Source organism: Cyprinus carpio, chromosome B8 (assembly GCF_018340385.1).
Source record: "Cyprinus carpio isolate SPL01 chromosome B8, ASM1834038v1, whole genome shotgun sequence".
NCBI lineage: Eukaryota > Metazoa > Chordata > Actinopteri > Cypriniformes > Cyprinidae > Cyprinus > Cyprinus carpio.
The window spans coordinates 6903370-6929751 of record NC_056604.1 but is presented as its reverse complement, the minus strand read 5'-3'; the positions used below and the strand labels follow the sequence as shown (position 1 = coordinate 6929751).

The window sequence follows — 26382 nt, the reverse complement described above, 5'->3', positions numbered from 1 at the left end:
TTCGTCAGCCTAAATAATGCACACCCAACTTTCAAAGCTAATATCCACATGAGTCAATCCTGACAAATCTCCATTAAACTCACTTGTCGGATTCTTTCTTGCTTTTTCTGTACCATATTCACAGAGGGCCCTCGCAAACCCCGAGCACTTCATTTCTTTAATGTGTGTGAGGATAAATTGCCCCTAAATGGTTTTGTGGCCTGCACAATAGTGTCATCACCAGAATTCGTTCCAGAGCGGCACGCTCCAAGAGAGCGGTAAGTCCCACTGTGACCAATTCAGTTTGTAGTCGAAGAGGATTTCACTGTACACAAAGGCCTGCGTCTCATCTCACATATTCCCAAGATAAAGAATAAGGTTGATGTCTCATAGAGCAGTGAACTGGAAAGCTGCTGCCTAAATTACTGCAAGATGACATGAATACTTTGAGTTAGTGTAGTTATGTTTAGCTAACAATAAAATTATTAAAAAAAATAACGAAATCATTAAAAGTTTTTGCTAATTAAAATATAAAACAAATAAAGTGTAAATATTAGATAACAAAAATTACAAATGTTGCTTAACTGAAATAACATAACTTTAAGTTGAAGTTAGGGCTGCACAATTAATAGAATTTCTAATCGCGATTACAATTATGGATGCCACAATTACGTAATCGTTCAAAGCTGCAATTAATTGTTCACTTATGTTATTCTGTGTGCTTAAGATGAGTTTTTTTTCTTACTTATTATCTTAAGGGTTTTTCCCATTATTTTAATTTTAGTTTTAGTATAACATTATAATACCATTAATATTTTACATTTTTTATAATTTAAAGAAGAAACCAATCCCATGTATAGTCGACTTTTGAGGCTTAATACTATAGAAAAGAACTAAGGGTTTTTCAGTTAGAGTGTTTTCAGCTTGTTTATTTTCATATAAAAATACGGCATGCAGTTGCATCAAACCATGGTAGAAACATCATTCAATCTAAATTGTGATAATCGTAATTAATAATCGCAATTACAATTTCAAGGGAATAATCGACAATTACATTTTTTTGTCATAATCGTGCAGCCCTAGTTGAAGTTATAAAATGACTAAAACCAAAAAAACTAAAAATAAAAAAAAAAGAATGAAAATGACAAACCACGTTAAAAAATAATTACTAAAACTTAATTCAAAGCTAATTCAAACTGTCAATAATATATAAATTTTAAGTGTCTATCACAGAGTTGTGTATCACAAAATAAGTCACTTTATATTTTGGTAACAGTGTGTAAAATAAATAAAAACAAAATATATATATCTGTATATATGTATGAGCAAATTAACTTTTTTGAGCTAATTCACCTGATAATAATGTGTGTTTTTGTCTTCTTTCAGAATCCCAGCGTTCTCACTTGACATCATTTACAATGAAACTAAAGGACAAATTCCACTCACCCAAAATCAAGCGGACACCATCAAACAGAAAGTCCAAACCACCACCAGAACAGCCCGTGAAGTCCCCAGAGAAGACCGTGACCAAGGTAGATGATGTCAGCTTTATAAACAAAGCTTTTGGTCTGAAAACAAGGGTGATCTGAAGGCAAATAAGCACGTTTTTATTATCTTTGGATGCATTGAAGACATTGGTTTTGGTGACTCTCTGTTTACCACATTTAGAGTCTGAGTCGATTAGAGGAGCATGAGAAAGACGTGGTCAGTGCTTTGCGGTACTTTAAAACGATTATCGACAAGATGGCGGTGGACAAGAAGGTCTTGGAAATGCTTCCTGGTTCTGCTAGCAAAGTTCTGGAGGCCATCATGGGCTTGGTACAACTTGATGGCAAGATACTGAGCAGGTAAAAATGTTGAGAGAATTAGTTTATTGTTCAGCTTTCAAACAACATGTTTTCTGCCTGAACTGTATAAATATTTTATTCCCCCGTCCATCTGTCACCAGTTCAAAAGTGTCCTCCTGTCTCAGTCGACTCTATCAAAGTCTTGCAAACCTCATTCGCTGGTCGGACCAAGTGATGCTGGAGGGGGTGAATTTGGAAGATAAAGAAACAGTTACAACTGTCACCACTGTGATCAAAGCAGTGCTGGATGGTGTTAAGGTATTAATAGTCTATAGAACTCTGTCATGACTTGTCTTCTGTCTGACAGCTATTTTCTGCCCATATTCCAGCTGTATTTAGCCATGGGTTTTGTTCTTAGTTGATAGTTTTGTGTGTAAAGCCGACTTTGCCTGTGGTTTCCTGTAGGAGCTGGTTAAAGTCGCCATTGAGAAACAGGAGCACCCCTCCCCTACGACACCTGTCAAAACCTTGCCTCCTGTCGCCAGTCCACAACGGTAAATGGAAACCTTTTTGAAAAACATTATGCCTTGAGAAATTCTTTAAGATTGAGGTGGGTGATGTTGAAAGCCACCTTCAAATTCAGTACAAGTCACCAGCTGGGCTGTCGACCTACAGTATAATACAATGTTGTGTGTCAGCGCTGAAATGCTATGTCATTCATTTCTACCACTTTATTATGGCAGTGTTCCAGAGCCCCCTGTCATTGAGTTGAAAGAAACCGTCTTGAATGATACTCCTACCCCAGCCGAAGTCACAGAGACCCCAAAAAATGTCCCTGATGAGGAAGTGGCCCCTCCTAAACCTCCTCTACCTGGACTCAAAGTGCCTGAACATTGGTATGAAAATGTCCAATTAATTCTTTATGGCATTTAGATATAAAAAAAAAATAAAAATACACATTGTTTTAAAGTTATTATATTTTGAAAATTAAATATAATTTTCACATTTTATATTATATATATATATGTGTATATGTGTATATATATATATATATATATATGTGTGTGTGTGTGTATATGTATATGTATATATGTGTATATATATATATATATGATATATATATATATATATATATATATATAATATATATATATATATATATTTATATTTATATATGAAAAAGTCTCAAACTATATCTGCTCCTATTGTTACAAATTGTTAAAAAAAAAAAAAGACGTCAGGGTATTAAACTGCTTTAAGATATATCCTACATTTTGGGGTTTAAAAATGGCAAACCCTATAGAAAAAGAAAAAAAAATCTACATAAAATGTCATGCCCTGTTGTGTACTGTGCTCCTGGAAATTGCTGTTTATTTAGTATTACAAGCTTTATGCAGTGAAAAAAGTTAGTGCACGTCTGTACCCCACAAGGTGAGCAGTTTACAAGAGGAAATATGAAGTATGCTGTGTTGTCTTATCATGCTATCTTATCTGGATTACATGCAGTAAACATTTAGAGATCACAGGTGTGATATGGTTTGCAGCAGCATGTCGTGTATGTTTTAAGTGCTGGTCTTGGCTACAGATGATTGCACAAACCCATCTCGGTTTGTGGGATGCCTAAAAAGAAAAGGTGTGAAAGAGAGATATAAATAGTGGTATTCTTGAGAAATCAGGTTTTTTTTAGGGTGCAGCAAGTGAAGGCTCGGCTTCCTCTAGCAGAGAGTCATTGACATATGGGCTGTTTTCAGAGAAATGAACTTAACAGTGTCAGCTCTCCACTAAAGACTGAGAGAGACAAGAAAGAGAGATAGAAACAGCAAGAAGGGACATTCTGATACCAAGTCTAGACAGGAGAGGATTAGGTTATGCCGCTGGCATAAAAGAAAGTTTGCTTTGTACTCTGAATTATTTGCTGGCATTTCCATGTTTTTGGCATGTTTCCAGCCTTCCGACAAGTCTGTCTCCGAAATATAAGCTTTTTGTTTGAGATTATTTTGTTGCCAGGCTTAGCCTACCACCTGGTTTGTTCACTCAGCACAGCAGCAAGATTTTTTGGTCTATAATTTAAAGCCAGCTTGATTCTTAAAGGCACAGTATGTAAGATTTTTTGATTAAAATATCCAAAAATCAAAAAAACATATATATATCTTACTTACTTACTTACATAAACCAAAACAAATGTTTCGAAGCATGTTTAAATCCTGAGATATTTTAAAAAGTGCCTCATCCCTGGTCATTGCATTGCCTGCCAATGACATTATACACCCTCAATTTCTGGTTTTGTTTTGTAAAAAACATGGAAACACCAATTCTTTGATGCTTTAATATGCTAATCGTTTTATTAGACAGGAGATGACCACACAGAATATCATTATAACGCTAGCCGCACCGCTTTTTTCTTCTTTTAAAAAAAGTGCTCGGTAGCTTGCGCTCCAATTGCATCTTCTGTTGCTAAGCGACCATGACCTGCACTCTCCATGATGACGCGGAAGTTTCAGCAAAAAGGGTAAATGGATTTCCAGCACTGAAAATCGCTTGCAGTAGCTCTGCTACTAAATTTACACTAAATTTATTTAAAAATGGCTATCCATGTACAGCTATGATCAGCTGTTCCTCCGTCTTGGCTGAACTTTCAATGTTGTTATAGAAAGGGTGAAGGTGATTGGTTGGTTCTTATCATATGACCTGCGGTGCGTTTGCAGCATTCTGAAAAGTTGAAATTTTTTTATCTCGCTGCGGTGCTGACGCACCTGGAAAAAAAGAAGCGCGTCGCAACAACGCCGCTCTCTATTTCCTTGAAGTGCATCTACATTTGAAATAACAAACTTGTGCGCACAAAAGATGCGATATGTGAACGGCCCCTAACAGAACTTTCAGATGTATCTAGTATGATAAAACAACTCTGCTTCACCTGAAGGTGGCACGATCGGAAGGAGCGGAAGGGGTCATCTGTGGCATAATAAAAGCTCCGCTGCTTTTGAGCCGTGTGTCACGCTCGTTCAGTGGCCTCATTTCGCTTTGACGGCTTTCAGCCTCACCCTGCTTCATACTACGACGTTAATAAATCTTTAAAACATTAGCTGATCCATGAACATGATTTCGGACCGAAACCCGTTGGATTGCATCAGCTGTGGGGATGAAGACGACAACTCCCATGATTCCAGACTCTGTGACGGCGTCATCAAACTACATCTTTGTTTTTTTGTTTTTTTTTGAATATGCGCCCTCTAGCAGCGAAAACTTACATATAGTGCCTTTAATAGGGTTAATTCACATAAAATGTAAATCTGCATAAGTGCAAATGTTATTTTGATTTGTGCTATTTAGATTTAGATGCAGCATTGTACATTTCAATTATTTGAAACCTAAATTTTGATGTACAGCATTATCAAAATGATTACACTCTCTTTCACAGGGTTAGTCTCTTTTCACAGTCTTTCACAGTCTTAAAAAAGTCTTTAAAAGTCTTAAAGGGTTAGTTCACCCAAATATTACAATTATGTCATTAATGACTCACCCTCATGTTGTTCCAAACCCGTGAGACCTCCGTTCATCTTCGGAACACAGTTTAAGATATTTTAGATTTAGTCCGAGAGCTTTCAGTCCCTCCATTGAAAATGTATGTACGGTATACTGTCCATGTCCAGAAAAGTAATAAAAACATCATCAAAGTAGTCCATGTGACATCAGAGGGTCCGTTAGAATTTGTTGAAGCATCGAATATACATTTTGGTCCAAAAATAACAAAAATTAAGACTTTATTCAGGATTGTCTTCTATTCCGGGTCTGTTGTGAACGCGACTGCTGTGACTGTTGACGTACGACGCTGCTGATGTGTTCTCTGGTGCGCCCAATAACAAAGAAAACACGTCAGCGGCGTCACTGCAGTGTTGTGAAACGCACTCACAACAGACCCGGAAGAGAAGACTCAATGGAGGGACAGAAAGCTCTCGGACATTATACCACAAAAACATACTCAATATACTTAAACAAATCCCAACGAACCCTCTGATGTCACATGGACTACTTTGATGATGCAAATGCAAGAATTAGACTCTAAAGATGGTGCACACTTTTAGAAAAAATGGCTTAAAAGTAAAAATGGCCATTAAACTTGTTGGAAATTATTCATTTCTATTATTGCTGTGAACTTACCACACAGAAGATGAAGAATATCAAAAAATTCAGGAGTCAGTTGTTAGCCCAATTAGAGATAAGATATCAGCACAATAACACACTCTATAGCAAAATATTATCTAATTACCGTTATTGATAAAATCCCAGAAAATTATTGAGATATAATTTTTTGTTGATATCGCACACCCCTAATTTATGTTATTTAATTGATACAATATTTTATTGATAATAATTGTTTAAATTATTATAATAATCAATAATTTTGACATCCATTTCCCTGAAATGTAAAGTTTAGCATTTTGTAAAACATTTTGTTTTTGTGAAAACTTGTATCTGAACTGTAAATTAGGCTTTTTACAGTAATTTTACAGTTTAATATGGTACTATAGACATTGTCCTACCCAGCTCATATGGTGTTCATTTTATTTGTGCAGGTCTTAAAAAGGTCTTCAATTTGAGCTTAAAAATACTGCAGAAACCCTGCTTTCAGTAACAAACAAGTATTTGCACAGTTTATCAAGTATTTGACATTGAACAAGACTGCAACATTTAAATGCATACTGGAAATACTGGAAATTGGAAATATTCACATTTATAAGAATATAACCATAAAGTTGTGTTGTGGTGAAAAACCACATTGTTCACATTGCTCACATAACGATATGAAACTATATAAATTCAGCATGCTCACATGCCTCAGACAACTTGCATCAAACACTTTTTTTCCCCACTGCAGCTCACTGTTTTTAATTAAAACAAGTTTTTTAAAATGGCAAATTACATCTCTGATGAAAAATCTGCATGCGCAGTGCAACACCCTGATTAATAATGAAATTTGTTGTTGTCTGTTTTCAGTCGTTGTTGCAGCCCTAATATCCCAAATGCACTGTGAAGCACAGTTAGCTCACTGAAATGGCATGTAGATGCTTTCATGGCCAACAGTCTGTCGGCTCACAGCCGAAAATGAGTTTACATCAGTCAGACTGTTAAAATAAATGACCGTGTTAGAACTAAGATGGATCCTCCAGGTATTTTATAGTTTCCCTTCATAGCGAGAAGCTTATTTAATCTCCATTCGAGCCTCTCATCTGGTGAAACAATTTAATACTTCAAGAAAATCTGTCTGACCTGGTATGCTGAGACTGCTTATTCAAATATTAATCGGTATTTGTAAATGTCAGCCAGACATACTCTACATACACTATGAGTCAGTTCTTCTGCTGGTCGCTCTGCTGTATGACTTCACAGTTAGCAGCTGTTTTGGGGCAACTGAGCAACTAACCAGACTGAGTGAATGACTGATTTATGAAGTTGTGGTTTGTGGTTCCAGAGCTGGATTCCACTTTTCCTTTGCAAAAATGTTCCTGGTCGCATAGGATTGGTTGCAGATTTTCTTAACACATAATTTGTCTGTAGGTTTCTTGATTGACATCTTACCTGTCAATATGACATCTGTTTGGATGCTAGTATTGGCTAAACAAACTCTTCCTTTGCAGTCCACCGGCTCTTCCCCCAAAGAAGCGTCAGTCGGCACCATCTCCCACAAGAATTGCTGTGGTTGCGCCAATGAGTCGTACCACAAGTGGATCAAGTCTTCCTATTGGTATCTGTCGACAGGTGAGATTTTGGTGTTCCCTTGATGCTCCAATCTGCAACTTAAGAGCCTAATGTGGGCCTTAAATGACAGTGTTGTGGCTCACAAGACTTCTTCCCCTAAAACTGATCGTTAGTGACCTCTCAGAATTAATCTGCTTTAGTGCAATGAAGGGTTACTGGGTTATGATGTCTAAAGATAGCCACAGATAGTTCATCCAAAAATAAATAATTTACTCATCCTAATGTCTGTTGTTGTCAATAAAAAGAAAGTCATTTTGGTCCAAAACAAGATTGCACTACACTGACATATATTATATAGATAAAAAATAAATAATAATAAAGTCAGTCAAAAGTTTATTGGTAATTACCAACCAACATTCAGTCCAAAACTAGCATACTCTATATATATATATATATATATATATATATATATATATATATATATATATATATATATATATATATATATAAATATAAAAACACATATAAACAAATAAATAAACAATTGGTAAGTTGTTATACCCCATGTGAGCACCATGGTCTGTCTGAATACTGGACTCATATTCTCTCACATATACACAAAAAACCCTTAAAACACACATATATCCAAAAAACATTAAAAACACCTCCACAATAATAATCTCCTCCAACAAATGAACAACACTATCCAACCCACATCATTCGCACACACACACACAGAGAGAGAGAGAGAGATCGCAGATTGCACTGCACACACACATAAACAAGTTTTTAACACTTCCCCGCGATTTTTATTTATAATACTAGTTTATTTATAATATTTATAATACTAGATTGCTACATTATATTCCTCAACAACGATGGGAAAATGGCTGTTTTTGAAGTAATTATTTGTAGAGAGAGATGCACAGATGCAGCATGCAGGTACACACAACTTTAAAAATGTTTTGGTACCGAAGAGAGAAAGTCATACCGGTTTGAAACATTAAGGTGAATAAATATTTAATGTTTGATTGTTTCTTGAGGTTAACTGTTCTTAATTTCATCTAAAGGAATATGAGGCAGATGCCTTACAGAGGCGTTTTTCAGGAGGCAGTCACTCCTATGGAGGGGAATCGCCACGACTGTCCCCATGTGGCAGCATCGGCATATTGAGCAAGTCAGATGAACAACTTTCATCTTTGGAGCAACACAGCTCACATAACACCAGCAACAACACCCTAGATAATCTATTAAATCATTTAAAACAAAGCTAATAAAAAATAATATCAAAGGATAGCTTGTCAAACAGGCCCAAGAGTGGTTTAAATATATCGATGAGTTTTATCTTCTCTATTCTGTTCCCTGCTTTACTCAGACACAGCAGAGAGCTACGACCCCGACTATGACTTCCTGCATCAGGACCTGTCTAGCATTGACCAGATCCCTCCCGCACACACAGGGGGTTGTCTGAGCCCGCTCCCTGAGTCTCATAATGAATCATCCTCCTTCCCTGTTCAGCTTCAATCGATACCGCCTGCTCTCCCGAAGAAGGAACGGCGACCCCCTCCGCCTCAGGTGGAACGACTGTACTCTCAATATGACAATGTTCCTGATGAGGACATGCAGGCCCCAGCATTCCCCCTATTTCCTTCAATGCCACCCTCGAACCCTGGAGAATTTATGGGACGCTTTGGCAATGCTGAGAATGCACAGATCCCTCAGAGCCCTCAGAGCCCTCCACCCCTGCCGGAGAAGAAGAGTCGCCATAGTGAGTATGAGGAATTCAAATGTTGATTGTAGGATAGCAAGTCAGAGTAAGAAACGCTTGTCTAGTTAGCTCTGACAATGTAGTGCTGTTGCACTTTGGGAAAATCGAGTTAAGACCCATTCACCACAAGAACTATAACTAAAACTATATTAGTGTACATCAATGCATGATATTGTTGCTGTTAATTATAAGCAGTTTATCATAAGCAACTGTACTGCAGTTTTGTCGTCTGTCATTTTAAATGTTCTAGCTCTTCAAAGTAGGATGAATAATGGTTTATTGTTCATCATCTGGAAAAATTCATTCTAAAAGTGATTCCAACGTTTCTTACAGTTATGGTGTAGACTTCCATATAGAATTCCTTCGTTCATAGAATTAGAATGATTAGTAAAACTTTTAAGTTATCATTCCCAATCACGTGCCCGCCTCTCTTTTGCTTCCTGTAAAATCTCTATATTGTCCTGTCCCAGTAAAGGCAAAAATATAAAAAAAAAGAAAGAAAGAAAAGTTTGTGTGTGAATTAGCAAATGTGTCCTAAATTGTAGTGAAAAGGTTACATAAATTGTGAACCTCTTTTACAATTTGTTGAAAGTAAATTGGCACATAATGTATTTAATTTGATTTTCTGAGGTGCTGGGGGGGAAAAAAATCATTTTTCGGTTGTTAAGGAATAGTTCATCAAAAAGTGAAAAAAAACTACAAATAGTAAAAGTTCAAACTTAAAAGTTGCCGGTGCCGGTATTTAAATATTTGAATTCCTGACGAATTTTAAGGTCTTTTCATCCATTGTGATATACATCGAAGTAAAACAGATTATTAAAAAATAAAGAAATGTAGGGCGGGACTTGGTTCTATCCATCGGTTGTTGATTAAATGGAGGTGACATTTTGATTTAAAAATCAATTTAACTACATGCACCGAATCGTTCACAATAAGATCAATAACATGCATTTAGAAAATAGGGTGAATTTTAATTTCATGCCAACTTTATAAGCAGCAGCATTTAATCTTCGATTGCAATGACCAAACAAGTAGTTCAAGCCCTGGCTTTTGTCTTCAGACTGAGCTGCTTGCACAGTTCACTTAATTTCTTGTGTAATGTGTGACGCAGTATGGCAAAGCCAGTTTTTCACCAGTTTTTCTCTGCAAAGCCCCTCAACTGTAGGGTAGGGGTTGGGAAACAGTGATGTCAGCTTCAGTGTGAGGTCAGATGGAATAATGCCTTTGTTGGAGAAATCTCTGACTGAATACAGTTCAAGGCCTCACCCAAGCCAGCAGGAAATGAGCTCTTGCTGAAAGACTCTTGTTTGGAGGGAGGGACGATTGAATCATGTCGTAATTTGCACATGAGCTGTGTGTGGCTTGATAGATGAGATTATGAGAGGCCTAACAGAGGATGCTGTACTGTTTTTCTCTTTTAAAATTGATTAACTCAGAATTACAGACCATTGCAGACCTGTTCAAGTTGTGGGATGGAATGAATTTAAAAATATAGGCAAAAATGCTTTTGTCATCTCTGCATGATTTAAAATATAAATAAATATTCAATAAACAGATTTTACAAATAACAATTTCTGGAAATTGTATACTAATACATTTGTATGCCAGCTGATTCATTCTAGTTAGCAGGATATTGAAAATAAGTATTCATTTACACACAAAATGGAAATATGACCAAATTCTGCTTAATTTCATAAATAAACCAAATAAAATGTTAAATTCACACAGTCTCAGAGCCTCTTGGCATTATAACCTTTATCCTCTCTATGCATGTGCCAGTGTTCACCACCTGTCTGCCTGTGTCTTGATTTAACCTATTTACGTTTTGCCCTGTTTACCCACAGTTCTGAAGTACATGCAGTTTATGGAGGACTATTCTGAGCCACTGCCTTCCGTTTTCTACCAGACACCTCAGAGCGAAAGCATTTACGAGCAGCGCAATAGGAAGCGTTTTCAGGAAGTGTACGGTCTCAGCAGCAGCGATGGGACCCTCCCACCGCCAGCGCTGCCACCCAAACAGAGACAAATGGTGAGAGCTAGATCACTGCCGTCAGTGCTGCGCCCACACACACTGTACACACTTTCTGTCTGTCTCATTCTCACCCTCCCTAAATGTTGATGCAATGTTTTTCATCCTACTGAGAGTCACCATTAATCATAATGGTAGCGGTATTATATTTCCCGTAGAGTCAGATTATTGCTTATATTAAGTTGCTTGAAGCAAAACATTCCTTCTCTGTTGGTCTTACTGAAGTTCAAGTGTTGCCTTGGGCCTTCAGTGTCATATTATACCAGTAAAAGTACGTCTTCATCTTACATCATCCATTTTCTCATTGCATGTTGTGTGAACATGTCTGATGTTTTTTCAGCTAATGCCTATGAGAAACAGCTCAAATAAAGATAATATGTGGTAACATCCTTTAAATCTTGTGCTATTCGTGGATGCGTGTAGCACCTGCCACTCTGCACATTTTTTGTGGCATCCAAATGTTAGAAACTAGCGACTGATGTTTATTTTTAACAAGGTTCTTGGTTATTTTTGTGACATTTTAGAACAGAGACATTTTGTGATTTTCTAATGCAGATTTACAAAGATATTATGTGTAATAAATTATTAAATGCATATTGGACCCAGAGGGAAGTCTGACAACCAAACAGTCTTAAGACTCTGTATCTTATTTGACATGTAAAAAGAAAATTTACATAGAAGTCTTGAAGGCACAATGCAAGTGTTAGAAATATAGTTTGTTATATTATACTTATAAGTTTATAAGTGGGCACCAAGGGAGAAAAATATATATAATTAGGAATATAATGCTATATATTTATATGGGGTGACTTTAAACTTGAAACAGTACAGCAGCTGTTTCAATCACAGATATAGGCGATATGTAGATGCCTCATTAGCGAATGTTTCTATAAGGGATGCATGATTTAATGCGCATCTCATCAGTAAAGCCGGTTCTGTAATCAGCTGTAAATCTCTTCACGTGGAGCAGCATGTACTACACAGAGCTGTTGTTCACTGACAAGCTGCGCAAAACCACGATCATATTTTGTGCATGTTTTTTGCGCAGCTTGTCAGTGTGCGTCTACAGCAGCAAGTTATATGCTTGTATATCTTTGAATATTCATTGATTTTTATGGTGAATGACATCAAGTTGACCGTTCCAAGATGGCTGATGCATCAACGTATCTGGAGCGGTCGAATAAGGCGTCTGTACATATCTATGGTTTCAGTGCTTTGCTGTTCTTGCTTTTGTCCTCATTCTTGTCTTGCTAACCCATCTACCTCATTTCATTTGTCTTGGTTTCCACTGTTTTCTCTCCCATTCCACGTGACTGAGCAGAAGGATTCACTGAGGTGTGTTGCTTAGTTTTAAGCTCAGGTATAAAGTAACCTTATGTGCTAGTAGCTGTATTACCCACAAGTTTAACCATTTGTTTCTGCTTTTAGTTTTAGTGATTTCCTGTTTTTGTTCCCACGCTCTGACTAGCAAGCACAAGCAGTTACCAGGCAAAAAATAGAAACTTTTGTCTCTCAGTATTTTACACAATTCATTCACTTAACGTTGTTCTTTCATGCTGCACAGTCTTCAGTCTGAATAGACGTCATATTTAACTGGATGTGATTAAAAATAGCATCCAGATAGGGCTTTTATGGTCTGAGATCATGTCTAATTTTTACAAACCATGATTAAAAATATTTCATTTGCGTCACATTTAATATGCCGTCTACTCTGACTAAGGTCTATTTCTCCATTCAGCTCACATCTGCTCGATAATCTACACTGTGCATGAATCTCTGGCCTTTCTTCTCTTCCTTCCTCTGCTCTTCTCCTCCCTCCTAGGCTTCCTCACACTCTGCGTCTCCTTCCTCCTCCTCTTCCTCCTCTCTGTCATGTCAGCTGCAGCAGTGTGCATCTGGGCCTGGCCCTGGTGAGACAGAAACCGCTCTCAGCCTTTCTGCATCTTACTCCTCTCTGAACCGCCAGGGCTCCCTGCCTGTCCCTACGGTGAGTCCCACTTGGCTTTCGCTGGCCTCTAACGCATTTTTCTTGTCTTTTTGGACTAATAAATTAATATCTTAATATCTTCTTTAAAGCCTAATTTAACAGCAGTGCTTGCATGTTGTAGTGGTTAAGAGTAATAGTTCACCCAAAAATTAAAATCTTGATAATGAAATTTTTTTTTAACCTTCAATCCGTCCATGATTTAGATGGGTTTGTTTCTTCATCAAAACAGATTTGGAGAAATTTAGCATTACATTGCTTGCTCCTCTGCAGTGAATGGGTGCCGTCAGAATGAGAGGCTAAACAGCTTATAAAAATCGCAACAATACACACGACTCCAGTCCACCAATAAAGCGCTGTTTAAAAGCTGAAACAGCCCAAACAGCAAATTTTCACTCCTTTAATACTATGGTGCAGCGTTTCAAACATTGCAGTTATGATTCTGTAGTTTTTCAATTCGTCTTCACATGCTGAGAAGTAGCACAAACATGCAAACACTGCTGATTGTCTAATTATTGACTCTGTGTAGGTGTGTGTGCCAGCGGCTACAAGAGGAAACATGTTCATAATAGCTCACATGAATCACCGGTTCTGTAGCCTGTAGGCAACAAATAGTTCACAACCTCAATTAACGGCGGCACTGCCTTGTTAGGGTTCAGTGATTTTTTTTTTTCTCCCGCACACGCCTCGGAGATCTAAAGATTTAAAGAGTCAAAAGCATGTACCACACAGGGGTCCTGCAACTGTGACCTGCTGAAAAGCTCAGGTTAAACATGCATCATCCCACAGGGACTCGTCGGCTCCCTGCTGTTAGGTGACTGAGCTGCCTGTTATGATGTTATGTCTGCTGAGCTGTATCTTCTGACTAAGTATACTGAATCACAGGGAACTCTTTTTGATACCTCATATTGGGAAAGTGACTACTAAATATAGGTGATCTGTCTCAGAGTTAGTAGCTGGTACTTTGTGTCCCATTTCTATATATATATATATATATATATATATATATATATATATATATATATATATATGGGACACAAAGTACCAAAGTAGTGGCAGTAATTCAGTGGATCAGCTTTGGGATTTAATGTCTATATTTATTTAATTATGGTGATACTACATTTTTATTATAGTTTTTTTGTTGTTGTTGTTGGTTTATTATTCTTTTAATCATAATCATGGATAATTATTTTTAATGTCTTATTAACTTTTTAACTTATTTTTATTATTTTTAATTATAATCTGAAAATATAATAAATAATATCACAGTTGGAATAGTCATACCCAATACATTTTCATTCAATACACAAAATGCAATTATTTATAATAAAAAAATAAAAAAAGTTCATTTTATACGAGTATTGCACCTCAAAGTGGCTTACAAAAAATGTGATCTAGATTGTTAAAGATTGTTACAGAACAAATCTCATCATTAATATGACATACAGTAAGATTAAAGATGAAACCCACAATAATAAAAGATGAAATTAGCCTGCATAAAATGATAAAAATAAGTAATACTAAAAGAAAGCATAATGCATACAGTGCTTCAGAGAAATTATCGCTAGTTAAAAGCCAAAGTAAAAAGATATGTTTTAGCTTTTGTTTAATTTTTTTTTTCCTTCACCATATCAAAACAAAATTAAAAATCATCCAGTCATACCACAATAATCAAATAGAATTAAACGGACTTGGACTGAATTAAATGTAATAAAAACCCATTGCAATCTACTCTAAATTGGCAGAGAAACAGTTACTTCCTATTACATTAGTCTGCACTGGAAGCACACAGCTTATTGCGACTGCTCACATTGTAATCAATGAAGCTGTCTGCTCCAGAGTCTGACGTCAATACACTTGTAATGTAGACAGCTATGTTGATTAGAATGGGAGCAAAAAAGTTTTATTACATGATAAATGATGCTTGCTTCCTGTTTAGAGACTGTTAATGATCTTATTTGTTGAAGGAATTGTTTATTGTTATAGTTATGAATAAATATAATCATGTATTGAACATTTGATGGCCTTTATTGTATTTCTTCTTCTGCTGCAGTTGAGCAGGGAGTCACCTTGCATTACATTGATTCTACCACAATTAAGAATGTTTTAGGCAGTAAGTAAACTCACTCTAATGCACAACGTCTTGCCAAGTTTCCAGAGGCTGGTCGTGCTATATCTTGCTTTGCTACCAAATGTCCTTGGATTTCAGGGCCACCAGAGGAATAGATTCCTTCTGCCAAGTTTAATTCTTCATCTTTGTGGGCATCAGCTCCAAACCACACCTTTACTCCGACGCCTATCAATGCTTGTGCTGTCCTCCCTCTTGTTTTCCTGTAGAGTGAAAGTGCTAATGATGAAAGTGGGGAGGGTGAATATGTCAATCTGTATTCATCCAACCAAGCCAATGGAGATGTGACTCTCTCCAATGGAGTAAGTAACAGCATGTCAGCGTTTGCAGCCGACATGTCAGTGCCCTCACATTCTGCACTTGTGCTGTTTGTCACTGTAATGCTTGGCTTTGCATCATGCCACTGGTTAATTGCAAATTTTGCTTAGCACCTGCCATTATGAAGTGACACATTATGAAGTGTCCCAAAGAAACAAACAAGAAATCTCTTGCATGCTAATCTGAGCTTTTGTCATAACCAGCCGTGACTCAGTATTGTTGCATAAGAAATTTTGCCGTTCCATGCTGGGTTGCTCTGCCCACAGTAAACTCAGTTGGTTCAAAATCCTTCTCTGTGTTGTTGGACATATGTTTAGTATGGATTTTTGTGCAAGATTTTGCATGCAGTGTGGCCAGAAAAACTACCTGGGCAAAAAAAGAGGCCTGTAGTTTTTCAATGACTTTGTGCAGACTTTGTTGTGAAATCGAGTTGCTCTTATAGAATTCGAGAACTGAAAAGAGGAATTGTTGATTTGATGATTGTGTGGTTTCCAAACAATAAAACCTGCAGTTGCAGCAGTAATTATTAAAACTCTTGAACAGATCATCACATTTGTCCCAATATGGTATAAAGTCATGTCAACATTACATTTTTGCAAAATTTCATTTGACATTAGCTTTAAAATATGGCATGACTAAAAAACGTTATTTGGTGAAACAGTAAATGTGCAGTCTAATATTTTGGTGTTTGCATGTATGTATCTGTAATTATCTGCTACAGTGAGTGTATATACATATTTACTATGTATAGACAAAAACTGTGATTGGAAGTCACATAAGCATATTTGATTATATTGATTGTAAATTAACAGCTTTGCGCCAATGATTTATCTAACCTCATGTTTGATAATCATCGATAATCACTTATTGATGCATGTCATGGGTATTAAGGCACTTTCTGTGAAGCTGATATATATACTACAATTTAAATGTATGGGGTCAGTAATTTTTTAAACAATAAATTAATACTTTTATTTAGCAAGGATGATCAAAAGTGACATGAAAAACTTTTACATTTCAGACGTGTTCTATTTTAAATACTTATCTTTTGACGTTTCTATTCATCAAATAATGCTGAAAAATGTATCACGATTTCCACTGAAATATAAAGCAACACATAATAATAAGAAGAAATGTTTCTTGAGCACCAAATCATATTAGAATCATTTCTGAAGGATCATGTGACACTGAAGACTGGAGTGATGGCTGCTGGCAGCTTTACCATCCCAGGAATAAATCACAATATTACAGTTTTTACTGTTTTTTTTTTCTTTTCTTTTTTTTATCAAATAAATGCAGCCTTGGTGAGCATAAGAGACTTCTTTAAAACAAAAACAAAAACTTTCTGACCTCAAACTTTTTCACAGTAGTGTATATAGTTATTCAGTGGCTATACTAAATTGTGATGTGTTATCAATGTGCCCCAATCCTTTGTTGAATATTTTGTGAAATGCAGAACTATCACCTTGTGCTCTTCCCTGTATTTTGCATTTTATTAAAATGTAAAATCCTGCTGTCCTGTTACTGTGAAGCATTTTGCCAGATACCTATCTTTTTCGCCCCATTCTGCTCTGGATGGAATCATGGTCCTAATAGTCCTTAAAGATTTTTTCTGTCATTGCCAGGACTCTTCTTGTGGTGCTGAGGACTCACTCCAGGACTCAGCTTCAGAGCACAGCAAAGATCCGGCTGACAGAGAGGGGTAACATTCATTGCTTTAAAGAAACACCTCAGAAATCTTTTTATGATATTGTGTTTATTTTCTTCCATGTTTTGTACTTTTGATAACCTGTCCTCTTATTCACAGCTGGAAGCAGAAGTGTGTGGACTCAGAGTTGACCTCAGAAGAAGTGGATGAGCTCTACCTGATAGACCACGACGAGATAATGTCTCGGTTAACACTAAAGCAAGAGGTAAAACTTGTGAGAAACAGAAATGACCATCTTTAATTTTAGAAGCTTGTATCTTGATTTGCATGATGATAAGAGCGCTAGTGTGCTCTCTGCTGCCCTCTGGCTGTGAATTAAAGCCGCTGCAGTGAACCCCAGTGTTGAAGTACATGTGAAATATTTACATTTATGCATTTAGCAGACGCTTTTATCCAAAGCGACTTACAGTGCATTCAGGCTAACATTTTTTTTTACCTAACATGTGTTCCCTGGAAATCAAACCCACAACCTTTTGCGCTGCTAACGCAATGCTCTACCACTGAGCCACAGGAAATACTGCTGTTCACACTGCAAGGTCAGACCTACTGCAGAGAGCATCTCCGCTGAATGAATACATGAGAGAGTTAATAAGTGGACCACTTGTATTGTGCAGTAAGACAGGAAATATGACTCTAGTGAGCAGACAGGCTGCTTCCTGTTCCATTCTGCTTTTGAAAACAAGAACGTGTCTTGAAATGATTCATCCTGACATCTCAACATGTGTTGGGGTTCAGCTGACCCTAAATATATAGTGCTTCCTGAGGACCAACTGGTTGTTCAATTAATACATTTTAAAAATCACATGCCTCTAAGAAGTTTTATTTAGGAGCTGATTACATGAAAAGCTTTAACTTTGACCTGCTTGTGAAAAAACTGCATAATCCTAATCTGTGTTTCTCAGAACGATGACGGCCCTGATGTCAGATCTGGATCAGGCGATATTTTATTAGTTCATGCCACCGAAACAGATCGCAAAGGTAAGAATAAAATGTAGAATAAGAATAAAACGCATCATCCAGGTAGATGCTGCTCACTGGTGGTGGTTGAGGAGAGACCTCCTCATATGATTGTAAAGCGCTTTGGGTGTACAGCAATACACAATAAAGCGCTATATAAATGCCTCATTCATTTATTCAAGAATAATCTTTTCTAATAATAAGGTGTCCATAATTTTGTGTTAAATGTTTATTTATTTAATAACACATGGATTAAAAAAAATGTAGCATTTCAACTACCGTTCAAAAGTTTGAGGTCAGTCAAATTTTTTTAAAGAAATTAATACTTTTATTTAGGATATATTTAAATGACCAAATGTGACCATAATGATTTTACATTGTTAAAATCCGTTTCATTTAATGTATCACGGTTTCCACAAAAATAATAAGCAGCACAATTTAATGTTTTCAATATTGATAAAATTAAGTAATGTTTCTTGAGCAGCAAATCATCTTATCAGAATGATTTCTAAAGGATCATGTGACACTGAAGTCTGGAGTAATGATGCTAAAAAATTCAGAGGAATAAATTACATTTTTAAATATATTAAAATGTATAATATTGCAATAGTATTTTAAAATATTACTGTTTTGAATGTAGTTTTTGAGCCCAAATTTTGAACGGTGGTGTCATTTATTTCTATTTCTCATTTTTAAATCTTAACCTATAATTATGATTAAATAAATGTATCTTATATGTTCTCTTTTGTAGATCGAGTTTTATACTGTGAAGCTTTTTTGACCACATACCGAACATTTCTAGCCCCAGAGGACCTCATTAAAAAGCTCCGCTATAGATATCCTTTCTGAAGGTGCATGAGGGCACTTTATAGATCTTTGCATTGCTAACCTTTTTTACACTCCAAGCTTCCTTTCACCCTTAACTCTGAACACATTTACCAGATTTTCTCTCAGCTCTGACATAATCAAACAACGAGCTAGTAAAGACACCTTCTTCGTGCTGGTGCGTGTCGTGGATGAGCTTTGGTGAGCTGGAACTCTGATTTTCCTTGATGATATGCTGTTTTGCCATAACGTTAACAATCTGGCCACATACAAGGTTGGAATACCATCATATAAGAAGATTACAGCTCAAGTTCTGAAGGCACTTACGCAGTTACTCCACACTATTTACTCGTAGGCCCATGTGATCACACAAGAAACTGTAAACACATAAGATGTAAACATTTACCACAAAAATGTAGTAGATGTAAACAACATTTCAAATATTGTTCTACAAATAATTGTGCCTCACTATTTTTTAAGCTAGTAGTTGTTTATGGTTTCATATGTGAAGTTGTTGTTGCTTGTGAAGCATATTTGAATATGAACTCTTCTTTGTATGTCATCAGTTTGGTGGAGCTGACAGAAGACATCCTGAAGCAGCTGATGGAGCTTGTGTTCAATCTGTTGTGTAACGGTGAGCTCACCCTGGCCCGGGTTCTGCGCAAGAACATCCTAGATAAAGTCCAGCAGAAGAAGTTGCTGCAGTACACTAATTCCCTCAAAACGCTGGCTGCACGAGGTGTGGCCGCCAGGTAATGCTCGCCTAAATCATCTTTCTTTTAAAAATGGATCATTTAGAGTGAAGTTAACTGATTTGGACTTTGTTAACAGGCCTGGCACTCTGCACGACTTCCGTAGCCATGAGATCGCAGACCAGCTGACTCTCCTCGATGCAGAGCTGTTTTATACGATAGAGGTACGACTTCTTAAATGTCATTCATCATGCTTTCTATCTTGAACGATTCAAGAATTTCCAACATGTTTTTCCTGTCGTCTGCAGATCCCAGAGGTGTTACTTTGGGCAAAGGAACAGAATGAGGAAAAGAGCCCCAATCTGACCCAGTTCACAGAGCACTTCAACAACATGTCATACTGGTATGATGCTCTGATTCTCAAGCTGCTGTAAAACTTTCAGCGTTTAAGAAAAGAAACGTCAGGTGCCACAGCATAGCTAGAAAACTAGTCTTACGAAGCTAGTCCATATTACAGCTTATTCTGCAAGAGCCTCGCTTAGACACTGTCTATTTTGTATATTTGTGTTTTTAAAAATTAATTGCTCCAGTCAAAAAAAAAAAAAAGGTGACAACTTCCCTATATGATAAAATTTTTTTTTTCATTGCATTCATATAAATCTCAGACTAAAATCTTATGTTGTGTGTTAAGTGTTTATGGACATACACTGCCAGATCAGTAAGACTTAAGAGTAATGATTTTTAAAGGCGTCTCTTATGCTTATCAAGACTGCATTTATTTGATCAAAAATACAGAAAAAAAAAAACATAATCTTGCAAAATGTTATTACAATATAAAATAATGGTTTCTATTTAATATCCTTTAGAATATTATTTATTTCTGCGATGCAAAGCTGAATTTCCATCAGCCATTACTCCACTATAAAGTATCACATGATCCTTAAGAAGTCATTGTAATATTCTGATTTAATAACACACTCTCCCCGCGGTCTCAAAAAAAAATTAAAAAAAAATAAATAAATCAATATAAAAAAAATTAACTTAAAAAAAAAATATTAAAAAGTCTTAAATGCCATTTACCAAAGTATTCAATTTTGGATCATTTTTTCATTATGTATATTTTTCCGAATAGTGGGGTTCTGTGTAGTTTTACGGAATCCCGCAAGATTTGACGTCATCTGTTATGGTGCTCACTGAATGCTCGGCTGCGTGATAGCACAGGGCTTGTTGATCCCGCTCTCGCTGAATTTCTGACCATTACCGCATGCTCCCAGTCCCATCCGCTCCCACAAAAATTCTAATATTGTATATAATTTTAGAACATCATGGCGCCGCTATCAATCTGTGGGGTATTTCAATCCCTTTTTAAATAAGCGCTGGCAGTTCACTTTTGATTTCGCGATCGTGCATGCACTGTGTAAAGGGAGCACATCTGTATGTCAATGAGCTCACGATCTGTTGAGGAGAAAATCCTCCAACATCTTGTCAGTCATCTCTCCTTACTTTTGACCTGTGATCAGTCAATCTGACTTCTGCAGCTCATGTTGTTTTTTTTCCATGAAATTGGACTGCTTTTAAACTGTTGCAGTGGGTTGATTTTTCCCCAGTGGGGTTTGAAATTTTGCATAAATTACATTTAGTTGAAATGCTTGCACTGAAACATTTTGCATTCTACCTGTAATAAAACTGTGCTAAATGTTTTGGGCCACACTAGCAGGAAGCATTTGAGCTGTGTTTTTGATAAATAATAAAATAATAGTGACTGTAAATTATGTATTTTAGGGATGGAAATTACCTTTTTATTTTTGGGACGTGGTAATTGCGCTACTTTGGGGTTTTTTTTTTACTGGCATGGGCTTGGGATGCACAATTAAAAGGATGTAATAGTTGTGATTATTATTTTACCTTCCATGATCATTCACACTTGATCAGGTGCAGTACTGACACTATCAAATCAAGCACTCCGTAATCACAGGTAAACTGTCTGATCAGTCAGATCTTTGTCATGAGAAGTGTTCCACAAAACAGCTATGGTTTGCAGACAGTTATAAGAGCTGATGTTACAAATACATATTTTGAATATGATGTATGAACTCATTGTCCCGTCAGCTTGGAAAGCTTTATTTTCCCTCCTCAATAAGTTTTGTCAGTTATTTTGTTTATTGGTCTAATTCTTGTTTCTTGGTTTGCATCGGTTAGTCACTCAGTTAATTATCTTGTGCTTCATTCCCACCCTTCTGAATTATGTTGTATTGATAAGGAGTTATCACAAAGTCGGTCTGTTTAGTTGTGCCATCTTACAATCAATATAGGCCAATAGTAAATGTAAGTTAAAGTGTCGTCGGTGTAACTGGTTAAAACTTGGAGTGACGATGAGGTCTTAAAATGTATGGAAAGAGTCTTGAAAAAAATCTTAAAAGGTATTACATTTTACTCCATGATTCCTGTATATACCCTGTATGAGAATTATCAATGTTGGCAACAGTTGCACTGCCAAATATTTTTTTGGAAACTGTGATACTTTTTTCAGAATTCTTTGATGAATAAAAAGTTATTATTTATTAAAAATATAAATCTTTGCTATCACTTCTTAACAATTTAACACATCTTCGCTGAATAAAAGTTTGAATTTCTTTCAAAAAATTACAATTTAAAATTCAGCTTTTCATCACAGGAATAAATTTGATTTCAATGTATAGTAAAGTAGAAAAAGGTTATTTTACATCATAATAATATTTCACAATATTAAAATTTTTCCTGTATTTTTGATCAAATAAATGCAGCCTTGATGAGCATAAGAAACTCCTGTAAAAACATTAAAAATCATTCTGATCCCAAACCTTTAACCAGTAGTGTACATTAATAAGTATACAGTACATTATATATTTTTAATCTCTCTTTTTAAGGTTCGATCCTTAATAATCCAGCAAGAGAAAGCCCAGGATCGGGAAAAACTACTTCTAAAGTTTATCAAAATAATGAAGGTACAAACTAATTTCATTCTTCCAAACTTAAACTAATGAATGATAACTAATGAGTGTCTCTTTGTAATTTAGCACTTAAGAAAACTCAATAACTTCAACTCCTACTTGGCAATATTATCAGCGCTGGATTCAGCGCCTATCAGAAGACTGGAATGGCAGAAGCAAACATCAGAGGTAAATCCCATACTCCAGAGCTGGCTAGATTACTTACAAATTGTAGTTCATTAATAATTACAGATCACATGATGAAAACTCTAGTTAGTAATGTCTATCTAGTTTATTCAGTTTAGGTAATGTATTCAGACTACTTTTTAGATTACTTTTTTTTTATTAAACTTGTTTTAATTTACCATTAAAAGTACCATACTGATATTAAAAAAAAGCAAAGAGAGAGAAAATATATTCCTAAAAAATTAAGAAATATGTCTATACTGTCTTTGTGAATGTAGTCAAAGCTGAATGGGATTTTTTAACAGAAAATTTAAGACAAAAAAATAAGAATTAGGGAGAATCAATCAATTATGAATAATTTACTGCCATTGTGGGAATAATATGTAATCATGTAATCCATTAAAAAAGTAACTAATCGGATTATGAGCGTTTTAAAATGTAATATACTCGAATTACAAGTACTTAATTTTTGGACTCTGATTATGTAATCCAGATAACATGTAATCAGTTACTACCCAGCACTGCCTGTCTCAGCCGATCGTCACAGGAACTGATATCTGTTATCTTCACAGGGTTTGGAGGAATATTGCACTTTAATTGACAGTTCCTCCTCCTTCCGGGCGTACAGAGCAGCTTTGGCGGATGTGGAGCCTCCATGCATACCGTATCTGTAAGAACGGATGTTAAGCATTAAAAAGCACATTTTGTATTGGTTGTAAAATTTCATATACATCTTTAACGACTCTTTCCCCTATTTTGCCACAAAATACAGAGGTCTCATCCTCCAGGACTTAACTTTCGTTCATCTTGGGAATCCTGACCTCATTGATGGAAAGATCAACTTTTCCAAACGCTGGCAGCAGTTCAATATCCTGGACACTATGAGGCGCTTCCAGCAAGTGTGAGTACTTGGACGACATTGGACAACCCCTTTGACATTCATAATCAAGTGAAAACAAAATATTCAGGACTTGATTTTATCTATTCAAATTGTATTAGATTGTGAAAATGTGGCTGGGACATTGTTGTCTTTTTAATAGATGTCTCGTCACATTTTATATTTTCTCAGCTTCAAATGAAGCTTTTTGCATGACTTCTACCTCTCTTTCTTCCAGGCACTATGACCTCAAACACAACGACGACATTGTGTCATTCTTCAACGACTTCAGTGACCATCTAGCTGAAGAGGCATTGTGGGAGCTCTCTTTAAAGATCAAACCTCGCAACATCACTCGCCGGAAAACAGAACGAGAGGAAAGGACGTAGCGCGCTCGGCTAGAACAAACTGCTTTTAAAAGCCACTCTCCTCTGAAGTTGCAAGACACAGCAATCACAAGTTACTGTAATGGCAGCTAAGAGACTGGAAACGATACTGTATTTCTGTTACAGTTTACTGAAACCGATTTGATTTGATTTTGTAATTGCACTGCGTCTGAACCTGTGTGTAAATTTGAAGTGGAACAGTGGCAGGTGAGAAGACAGAAAACATAACTCTGATTACAGGGTTTGAGATCGTAACCTGGGATTTACGGTGATATTCCAGGACCGTCTCGCCATCTGGATGAATCTGGACAAACAATTGCGGCCCCAACTGCAAACTAATACCACGATGCCTCAGTGGGCACTTTGTATGTGGAAGCTTCTTGAAGACTGATATTTTTATTTATTTATTTTGTATGTTACAAATGCACATAAAGACTCTTTAGGTTTAGGTGGATTGCTGTAAATTCAGCTGCTGGATTGAACAGCTTGAAGCATGTATGATAGTAGATCATTATGAGGAGACGCAGTCTCTGTTATTAATAGCACTATCAGGATTTTGTTGCTTATTTTCTGCAAGATTAACACAGGATTCAGCTGAACTCAAAAAGGAGCTTTTCTGGATTTGAGTTTCTAAATTTTGTTACTAAAATTCAGTTTGAGTGTGCCAATTTTAATGTGTATCAAGTTCCCGTTTCCCACATGGGATAATTCAGACTCTTTATCCCATGATTTGGACTTTGAAAAGTCAGAAATGCGAGAAAAAAAAATAAAAATCTGAATTCTGTTTATATATTAAAATTCTAACTTTTTTTTCTTAGGATTCTGAGTTCTTTGTTTTTCCCTCGGAATAAAAAATTTAAAAAAGCTAACTGTGACTTTTATCTCACAGTTATGAATTAAAAATAATTACAACCAAAAAACCATTTCCCCCATAAACAAGTACATTTTAATGTTTCTGTTTATATATTAAACTCATTCATATTAAAAATAAGGCCTATTTAAAATCAGTTGTCTTCCGATTACAAATAATTGTTAATCAGGGAACTCATTATTTTGTTAATCATGCATGTTATTTATTTGTGTATTTATGTGCGTAGATAAAGAAAGGTGTGTGGTTTTTGCAGAATTGTTACAACTGTTTGTAAGGTACATTTCAGTTCTTTTCACTTTGCACCACATTTTTGTAGATCTCGCAGAGCCATCGCAGTGATCAAAGACCTACTATCAAGTGCTCGAAGCTGTTCATAAAGTAGTGTCGGTGTGATTTATTTTATATAATGCCGTTTTCCTTTTGTTTTTGAAAAGGATTTTACTTGGACGTTTGCAGAGAGATTTACTCTGTTGTTGTGAGATGTGATCAAATGTGCACTTTGAAGTTGATTGTAGGAAGCAAAGATTAAAAACTGTTAGGTAACAGTTTGAAGTGGACATGCGTATGAGCCTGAACCCCTGCAACGACGCTTACACGGAAACCTTTTCTTACCTGCGAATTGGACTGAGGTTGGTTTCAAAATTCCAAAGACCCCGGACCATATGTCATCACTGTTTGATGATGATTCAGTTGCATATAACATACAACTGACATGTACCTCTGTACACATAACCCTGTGAAACCTGGTAAAATAATATACATATCATCAGTGTCTTTGTTTTGTGTGTGAGTGATTGGGGGGGGGGGGGGGGTGATTTGTTTTGGTTAGGGGACACATAGAATTTAAAGCTGTGACAAAAAATCTGTGCATGAATAATTAAATATGTATGTAAGGTATATAAAAAGATTTATTTTGCAAGTAGTTTGTTGTATAAGTGAACACAATTACGTAGATAGCATTACCTAATCGAGAATTTCTCAGATAATTAACAACTTAATAAAGAGTCCGACCTTATCCCCTAAGCCAATACACAATGAATAATCAAGTTATTAGATGTTTCTTACAAGCTGAAATAAATAAATATTGATTGTTCATATGAGTGCATTTAATTATATTGATCTTAAGATAACTAATTACAATAAAAAAAATTATAGATATTTTTTGTAAACTAGTGTAGATTTATACATTTAATGTATAAAAAATTGTAGGTAACAGCTAAG

General features: G+C 36.1%; 1 protein-coding gene across 1 annotated transcript in view; it reads left to right on the top strand.

Moving 5' to 3' along the window:
• LOC109063390 (rap guanine nucleotide exchange factor 1-like) overlaps positions 1 to 25927 on the top strand; it is a 28718-nt gene extending 2791 nt beyond the window's left edge. The window contains exons 2-25 of the mRNA XM_042729423.1: positions 1366 to 1511; positions 1648 to 1826; positions 1928 to 2084; positions 2232 to 2320; positions 2510 to 2662; positions 7403 to 7523; positions 8534 to 8703; positions 8837 to 9231; positions 11076 to 11260; positions 13083 to 13247; positions 15582 to 15674; positions 17316 to 17392; positions 17498 to 17603; positions 18301 to 18376; positions 19107 to 19191; positions 19289 to 19381; positions 19747 to 19932; positions 20012 to 20096; positions 20181 to 20275; positions 22778 to 22856; positions 22929 to 23030; positions 23600 to 23697; positions 23800 to 23928; positions 24143 to 25927. Of these exons, the coding sequence (XP_042585357.1) occupies positions 1366 to 1511; positions 1648 to 1826; positions 1928 to 2084; positions 2232 to 2320; positions 2510 to 2662; positions 7403 to 7523; positions 8534 to 8703; positions 8837 to 9231; positions 11076 to 11260; positions 13083 to 13247; positions 15582 to 15674; positions 17316 to 17392; positions 17498 to 17603; positions 18301 to 18376; positions 19107 to 19191; positions 19289 to 19381; positions 19747 to 19932; positions 20012 to 20096; positions 20181 to 20275; positions 22778 to 22856; positions 22929 to 23030; positions 23600 to 23697; positions 23800 to 23928; positions 24143 to 24293 (3215 nt within the window). The 3' untranslated portion in view covers positions 24294 to 25927. The remainder of the gene's footprint in view (positions 1 to 1365; positions 1512 to 1647; positions 1827 to 1927; positions 2085 to 2231; positions 2321 to 2509; positions 2663 to 7402; positions 7524 to 8533; positions 8704 to 8836; positions 9232 to 11075; positions 11261 to 13082; positions 13248 to 15581; positions 15675 to 17315; positions 17393 to 17497; positions 17604 to 18300; positions 18377 to 19106; positions 19192 to 19288; positions 19382 to 19746; positions 19933 to 20011; positions 20097 to 20180; positions 20276 to 22777; positions 22857 to 22928; positions 23031 to 23599; positions 23698 to 23799; positions 23929 to 24142) is intronic.
• The last annotated feature ends 455 nt before the right edge of the window (positions 25928 to 26382 follow it).